The 9,038-nt window shown below is 36.6% G+C and overlaps 1 protein-coding gene across 1 annotated transcript in view; it reads left to right on the top strand.

Moving 5' to 3' along the window:
- LOC144963874 (uncharacterized) overlaps window positions 1-7,510 on the top strand; it is a 91,888-nt gene extending 84,378 nt beyond the window's left edge. The window contains exons 25-26 of the mRNA XM_078897822.1: window positions 283-469; window positions 6,862-7,510. Of these exons, the coding sequence (XP_078753948.1) occupies window positions 283-469; window positions 6,862-6,966 (292 nt within the window). The 3' untranslated portion in view covers window positions 6,967-7,510. The remainder of the gene's footprint in view (window positions 1-282; window positions 470-6,861) is intronic.
- Window positions 7,511-9,038: the final 1,528 nt, after the last annotated feature.

Below are 9,038 nucleotides of genomic sequence, written 5' to 3'. Positions count from 1 at the left end.
ATCAGAATGCGTAAAAATCAAAACATGATCAGATTTATAATGTTTTTACCCCTCTGGATACGCTTTTATGCTCGTCGGAGAAATATTTCATAAGGGCGTCCGCCATTGTTCCGATAGTTTAGAGCCAGTTATTAAGTTACCATGCGTCACTACGAGGGAAGTGACGTTAAGACTGTTGAAGCATATTTAGCTTGTTTTGCTTTCATTCTTCAATGCACTACCGTAGCCTGTCCAAACCGTAGCCTGGGCTAATCGTATCTATGTTGACTCCCATCCCTCTAGCAACGTGTATCATCTGGTGGGGTCAAACCCTGCTACGTGTCTGAAGGACCGCCCGTGGACCCACTGGGTTCCCCTTGACCAGCAACTGACCGTGAAGCAAGGGGACATCATAGGAATTCATCAGCCGACTTTGTCGTTCGCTCACAGTGACTGCTCTGGACAGGTGTCGCCTGTGGTGATTTCCAAGGTAAGCATCAAGTGTCACCCATCCTCCCAAAACGATATTCTCCGTTGTCTTCTGGTGCTTTCCTACTCACTTCATTTCTTGCAATACACTTCAACAGTGGTAGCGTCACTTCCTTCCTAATGACGCATGGTAACTTAGCAACACTGGCTCTAAACTATCGGAACAATGGCGGACGCCCGTATGAAATATTTCTCCGGCGAGCATAAAAGCGTTTCCAGAGGGAAAAAAACTCCATACATTTGATCATGTTTTGACTTTTACACATTCTGATCACAAGGCATATGAAAAAGGAATGAAAAATTCTAGCCAGCATGAAGAATAAAAAGTAATGATTTTCTTTGTTTAGAATCAAGATGGCCGCCGTTGCCCGGCGGCGTGACATCAGACTACTGAATCCTATTATCAACATAAGTGCCTGCTCCACACACTTTTCTGATATGTGACCCCTCGCCTCAAAACGGTATTAAGTCGGGATGATTAAGATACTGAAAATGGAATTTGTAGCCAGAAATATCAGAGTTAAGTTTGTATGTATTATAGATAGTATGCGCTTGGCTAAGAAGCTCATAACATTGCCATCCGGAAGTATAACGGACCAACACACAAAACTGTGTGTATCCATGAACGTTTATAGTCGAGTTAATACAGTTCAGTGAGCATTACTTATAAACGCGGATGGCAAAAAACAATAACAAAGACCTGAGTGACGTCATCTTCGAACTATCTATAGAGGAGAAGGAATATCATATTTTAGAGTGCTACATACCAACGTTTCATATTTTTGACCGGTTTAACGTTAATTTGACTTTATGGCATCTGGTCCATCCCGACATAATACCGTTTTGAGACGTTGGGTCACTTATCAAGTGGTTCAGCTGTAGGGTCTTTGTTTCTTGACCGAATTCGACTACTCGCAGCACAGTGTGACCTTGATTGAGCAAGTCAACTCGCCTTGGTCATTTTGAGGCGCTGTTCTGCGTCTGGTTCAATCCAGTCTTCCTGTAGCAAAGACCCTAATGAAAATTTCCCCATTTATTTATTTATGTATTTATTTATTAGATACTGTAAATTGACTTTTAGACCTTATTACGAATTTGTTTTGTTTGGGTTTTTTTCTGTGTGTGTTCTTTTTGTTTAATTTTGTTTGTTTGTTTTTTGTATGTTTTTTTTTTTTTGGTTTTATTATTGTTTTGCTTGTTTCTCTTATGTTTATTTTTGTTGTTGATTGTGTGTGTGTATGTGTGTGTGTGTGTGTGTGTGTATGTGTGTGTGTGCGTGTGTGTGTGGTTTGTATTGTTTTTGGGTTTTTTGGTTTCATTGTTTGTTTTTGTTTTGTTTTGATTTATGTTGTATCCCCCATTTAGAAGATCAGAATGAATGTCTCAAACATCTTAAGAGTCAAATTGTGACCCAACGTCTCAAAACGGTATTATGTCGGTATGGACCAGATGCTATAAAGTCAAATTAACGTTAAATTGGTCAAAAGTATGAAACGTTGGTATGTAACACTCTAAAATATGACATTCCTTCTCCTCTATAATACATACAAACTTAACTTAAGTCTGATATTTCTGGTTACAAATTCCATTTTCAGTATCTTAATCATCCCGACTTAATACCGTTTTGAGGCGAGGGGTCACAATTGTGTAAATTTAACCCTTTTTCTATTCCCAACTTTCATATTCCAGTTGGCCACGAGATTTTACCGAATCGAGGCGGTGGGGCATATATGTTATCACACTTATAAATAGTATTCGCTTGGCTAAGCAGCTCACACCATTGCCATCCTGAAGTATAACGGGCAAACGTAAAACTATATGTAACCTTAAACGTTTTTAGTCTGGTTAATACAGTTCAGTGACAATTACTCATAAACGCGGATGGCAAAAAGCAATAACAAATACCTGAGTGACGTCAACTTCATTCTATCTATAAAAATTTTAAAAAGTAGTCCTTCAGAGCCTTTCAGACCGATGGAGCCGGAGTTTATCCCGGTTTCAAGGGCGTGAAACGGACAATAGCAATTGTTTTCCACTCTTTAATAAGACGCTATCTTGTCTATCGCAAATTACTTTCCACCAGGTCTAACAGACACTGCTACCCATTTACTGCTGGGTGGACGGAGGGGGGGGGGAGTTGGACAAAAATCTTGACTGTACCCGGGATTGATAATGGCGTGGTCCTTTTGTGTGTGTGTGTGTGTGTGTGTGTGTGTGTGTGTGTGTGTGTGTGTGGAAAGAGAGTGCTCTACCAATTGAGCTATCGGCACCCCCTTGTTAAAAAGATAGATATAACTGACAACCAATATGGAGTTGTAATTGGATTCAATAGTCTGATGTCACGTCGCCCAGCAACGGCGAGCAGCCTGGTTCTAAACAAAGAGAATGGGTACTTTTTATTCTTCATGCTGGCTAGAACTTTTCATATGTCTTGTGATCAGAATATGTAAAAATCAAAAAATGATCAGATTTATAATGGGTTTTTTTTCTCCTCTGGATACGCTTCTATGTTCGTCGGAGAAATAATATTTCATAAGGGTGTATGCCATTGTTCCGATAGTTTAGAGCCAGTTACTAAGTTACCATGCGTAATTACGAGGGAAGTGACGTCACGACTGTTGAAGAGTATTTAGCTTATTGACATGCTGGAAGATCCCAAGGATGTCGTGAAGATATAATAATATACTTAAGTACCTACAGTAAGCCTTTTCGTGGCTTCAACTTCTTTAATACTCCTTTTAAGGCTTCGTTCATTCTTACACAAGGCAGGTCATTTTGATTCACTTAATTCATACCTATGTGACCCAACGTCTCAAAACGGTATTATGTCGGGATGGATCAAATGCTATAAAGTCAAATTAACGTTAAACCGGTCAAAAATATGAGACGTTGGTATATAACACTCTAAAATATGACATTCCTTCTCCTCTATAATACATACAAACTTAACTTAAGTCTGATATTTCTGGCTACAAATTCCATTTTCAGCACCTTAAATCATCCCGCCTTAATACCGTTTTGAGGCGAGGGGTCACCTATAAACTTGAGCTTTTTAACTTGATCTTATATATAACGCAATATCCACATAACGTGCTGAAAGCGCTTTACAAAGGGTCCCTGACCAACAACAATACGTAACGTGTAGAACGAGACATGACGTCTGTTATGCAATATTACATTTTTTTTCGGACAGAGACAAAGCTGTTATCGGACCGGTACTCATTTTACACTTGATTACGGTGAGGGAATGTGAGTAAAGAGCCTTTTCCAAGGACTCAACTATGCTCCAAGTGAGGCCTGAACCCAGGACCTTCCGATCCGAAAACGAGTGTTATACCACTAGACCGCATAACACATACCGCTGGATGGACAGATGGATTTTTAAAAATCTAGACTGCACCCGGGATCGATCTTGGTAGTCCCTTTGTGTGTGTGTAAAGCGAGTGTTCTATCAACTGAGCTATCGGCACTCCCTTGTTAAAAAGATAGATATAACTGACAACCAATATGGACTAGTTTTTTCTCTTATTGACATGCTGGAAGATTCAAGGATGTCATGAAAATAGATATTTGAATACATTATAAAAATCTTATACAGCAATTTCATGGCTTTGACTTCTTAATAATGAGCTTGTTATATAGTGCAATATCCACTCAATGAGCTCAAAGCGCTTTACAAAGGGTCCCTGACCAACAGTAACACGTAACATGTAGAACGAGATTGTTAGACGAGACGAGACGAGACTGCCTGTTAGACGATATTACAATTTTTCGGACAGAGACAACGCTGTTAACGGACCGGTACTCATTTTAGACCTGATTACGGTGAGAGAATGTGAGTAAAGAGCCTTCTCCAAGGACTCAACTATGCTCCGAGCGAGTCTCGAACCCAGGACCTTCCGATCCGAAAGCGAGTGTCATGCCACAAGACAACATTATAGCCGTTTGGTCTAGGACTTCATAATATACTCTATATACTATATATAATATACTCTCTCTTCATAATATACCCTCTATAGATGTCACTGCGTTTTGTTCATTGACATGCTGGAAGATTCAAGGATGTCGTGAAGATAACATTTAACTTAAGTACATTATAAAATTCTTGTCCAGCGTTTTCATGGCTTCAACTTCTTCAATATTCCTTTCATGGTTTCTTTCATTCTTACACAAGACAGGTTAGAGAGAGAGAGAGAGAGAGAGAGAGAGAGAGAGAGAGAGGGGGGGGGGGAAATAAGTAGGAGTGAAATATCTGTTCAATGTTATAGTTATCATTTAACGTTATAACAAGTGTAACTAAATGACAAATTGCCATATTTATGGACAATGAAGATCTATTATTATTATTATTATTATTATTATTATTATTATTATTATTATTATTATTATTATTATTATTATTATTTATGATGATGATGATGATGATGATGATGATGATGATGATATTATTATTATTATTATTATTATTATTATTATTATTATTATTATTATTATTATTATTATTATTATTATTATTATTATTATTTAGACCCGTGTTTCGATCCACTTATTTAATACTTCTACTTCAAGTCACTTGTTTCACGCCCTCTTTGTACTTGAACTGTGACCCAACGTCTCAAAACGGTATTATGTCGGGATGGACCAGATGCTCTAAATTTTATAAAGTCAAATTAACGTTAAACCGGTCAAAAATATGAGACGTTGGTATATAACACTCTAAAATATGACATTCCTTCTCCTCTATAATACATACAAACTTAAGTCAGATATTTCTGGCTACAAATTCCATTTTCAGTATCTTAATCATCCCGACTTAATACCGGTTTGAGGCGAGTGGTCACAGAAATATCGGTCCTGGTCAATAACCATGGGTTCAATCAAAAAAAATAAATAAAATTTCCTTTATTCATCCCATAGGGGAAATTTGTCTCTTGGGTCTATTCCAAGGGGAGTGTGCAGCGCCGCAAATTGAGCTAGGGTGACGTGACTTTCTCAAGGCCACATTGCGTAGCAGCGGGTGATCGAACTTCCGGGTACGAAGCAAAGACCGTACCGCTGAGCCAAATTATTCCATTTTATTGTTGTCACATAATGAATTAATGAACTTTCTTTTCCATTTTATTTTTGTCACATAATTCATTAGTGAACTAAAAAATTAATAGCTCTTTGAGTTTAATCAAAATGAGGCACATATAATTAAATTTGGAATAATGTTAATTGAACACAGTTCGTTTTGCGCCACCGCTGCGAATTCCAGGAAGTGACGCAAACTAATTAAATATGGCGCTGATTAGATTCCGACCCCCCCCCCCCCCACCCGCACCCCCCCCCCCCCCCTTTGTTTGAAAACAAATAAGCTCACAATCTGATTTAGGTTTAGGGCCTACTTCCTCTTTTGAGTGAAACAAATTTAGTTAAAGATAACGAAATTCCGGATCTTATTTTTTAAAATAAAATGAAACATCCTAAAACAGAAAACAAAAAAATGGAGCTCAAAGCGCATTACAAGGGGTACCTAGCCAACAGCAGCGCTTAACATGTGGAATGAGACATGACGCCTGTGAGGCGATAAATACAATTTTTTTCCCCGACAAAGACAACGCTGTTTACGGCCAGGAACTCATTTTACACATTATCCAAGGACCTAACTATTCGCAACTCACAGCCGGGTTCGAATCTAGGACCTTCCAATCTTAAGGCGAGTGCCATACCACTAGACAACATTATAGCCGCACAATTTAGTGTCAGGAAATACTTCCGTCTTTTTGCAAAACAAATTTTGCTAAAGATAACTAAAACCTTAATCTTATATAAGTTTATAGATTTGTATACACACATATATATATATATATATATATATATATATATATATATAATATATATATACATATATATATATATATATATATATATATGTGTGTGTGTGTGTGTGTGTGTGTGTTAATTATAGATAGTATGCGCTTGGTTAAAAAACTCACAACATTGCCATCCGGAACTATAACGGGCCAGCACACAAAACTATGTGTAACCTTAAACGTTTATAGTCTGGTTAATACAGTTTAGTGAGAATTACTTTTAAAACGCGGATGGCAAAAACAAAAAAACAATAACAAAGACCCGAGTGACATCAACTTCATACTATCTATAGATAGTATGCAGATGACGTCACTCAGGCCTTTGTTATTGTTTTTGCCATCCGCGTTTGTGAGTTGTTCTCACTAAACTGTATTAACCAGACTATAAAAGTTCATGGTTACACAAAGTTTGTGTGTTGGTCCGTTATAGTTCCGGATGGCAATGTTATGAGCTTCTTAGCCAAGTGCATTCTATCTATACAAGACCCGAGTGACATCAACTTCATACTATCTATACAATGTCATTTTTATATTTCAGAAAATCTCAACCAGCACTCTGCTCGGCACTGCTGAAATGTCTTTCCCCGAAGAGCGATATCTTCGTATAGCCCTGGGAGCTCGAGTTGAACCTTCCTCATCGTGAACTCTTTGATAATATGTGACCCACCGTCTCAAAACGGTATTATGTCGGGATCCACTCGGTGAGGGAAATTGAATTCATAGCCACAAATATCCAACTTGGGTTTAATTTCTGTACGTTGGGGTGGAGTATAAAGATTATTTCTTGCATTGAAAAAACTTCTGACCTCCAATTTCTCATCATTCTATCTCTGTATTCACTTTTTGGGGTCTGAATCATCCCGACATAATACCGTTTTGAGACGGAGGGTCACATATGTGATCCAAAGTCTCAAAACGGTATTAAGTCGGGATTATTAAGATTCTGAAAATGGAATTTGTAGCCAAAACTATCAGACATAAGTTAAGTTGGTTATGGTTTATAGAGGAGACGGAATATCATATTTTAGAGTGCTAATGTTTCATAATTTTGAGAAACTATAATTTGACTTTATAGCATCGGTCCATCCCGACATATTACCGTTTTGAGACGTTGGGTCACATATGGTATACATCGTACCGTATCGTATCGTTTAAGAGCTAATAGGTTCTAAAAATCTTATAAATGTTCTGTGTAACTTTTATCCATAGATACAATTTATCTATTATATAGATAGTATTCAATGTCAATTAATTGATAACATTATTGAGAATTAAATTTCTTTTACATAAATAAGTGTCATATTCAATATTCGTAGTATAATTTATTCTATTTACATTCATTTGACATGTCCAACTTTAAATTTTAAGAGTTTCAAATAATTGGTATACAAAATACAATAATATCCAATGTCATGTTACATTATTCGTCAAAATCAAATTTTTTGTTGGTTAGTTCTTTACAAATTATATTCTTAACAATATTGTTTTGTTTTGTTTTTTGGGGGTTTTTTTACGATAACTACTATGTTACTAGTGTGCATCTTGTGTGAGTGTGTCTATGTCAATATTGTATTGTTATAAATGTGTAACCAAATGACAAATTGCCACTTTTTTTTGGACAATAAAGATATAGTATTATTATTATTTATTGAATTAGAATTTTTTGTCTCAAACTTTAGATTACTCCAAATTGTCACAGTCCTTTGAATTTGATTATTAGAATATACACCCCCGCCCCCCCCCCCCCACCCGTTCTCTAAAATAAAAACAGAAGAACGATGGGTAACCTAATGCAGTTATGTCCATAGGTTTGATCAAATAGGATCCAATAGTTTGATGTCACGCCGCCCGGCAACGGCGGCCATCTTGGTTCTAAACAAAGAAAATCATTACTTTTTATTCTTCATGCTGGCTAGAACTTTTCATATGCCTTTTGATCAGAATGTGTAACAGTCAAAATATGATCAAATTTATGTGTTTTTTTTCCTCTGGATACGCTTTTATGCTCGTCGGAGAAATATGTCATACGGGCGTCCGCCATTGTTCCGATAGTTTAGAGCCAGTGTTACTAAGTTACCATGCGTCTTTAGGAAGGAAGTGACGATATGACTGTTGAAGAGTATTGACCACAATACATTTTCTAAGTACTCTCATGTAAAATTTACCCGCAAAGAGTTTCCCCTTTAATTCTTTCCCTACCGCCCCTGGTTTCATCCTGGAGACGACACCCATTTCGATTCTATTCTAAAGCGTACATCTATCCCCCTCTTGTTAAGATCGATGAATGAAATATTATTATTATTATTATTATTATTATTATATTATTATTATTATTATTATTATTATTATTATTATTATTATTATTATTATTATTATTATTATTATTATTATTATTATTATAACTACTACTACTACTAACACTGTTGTAAAGGACATCTCTAGAAATCTAACAGTGCTCTATAATATCTATACGTTTTGTTTACCGAAAAGGTCTAAAATCGTAGAACGCATAAATCGACATTAAAAATTATCTCTAAAAGCGTTGGATGAAAGCTAACTATATAACTTATGATAATTATTATTCAATGTTTCCTAAAATAGATTTTACAAATGAATCTCAGCACATTACACGAGAAACGATATTACTTTTATCTTGCTTTCATCCAGCAAATGGCTTTAATAACCACTTCTGCCATTTGTTTCCTTTCAGGGAGG

The sequence above is a fragment of the Berghia stephanieae genome, chromosome 2 (assembly GCF_034508935.2).
Source record: "Berghia stephanieae isolate SIO BIC M18660-M18661 chromosome 2, UCSD_Bste_1.3, whole genome shotgun sequence".
Taxonomy (NCBI): Eukaryota; Metazoa; Mollusca; class Gastropoda; order Nudibranchia; family Aeolidiidae; genus Berghia; species Berghia stephanieae.
Note: the sequence above shows the minus strand (reverse complement) of the source record. Positions and strands in the feature narration are given on the sequence as shown.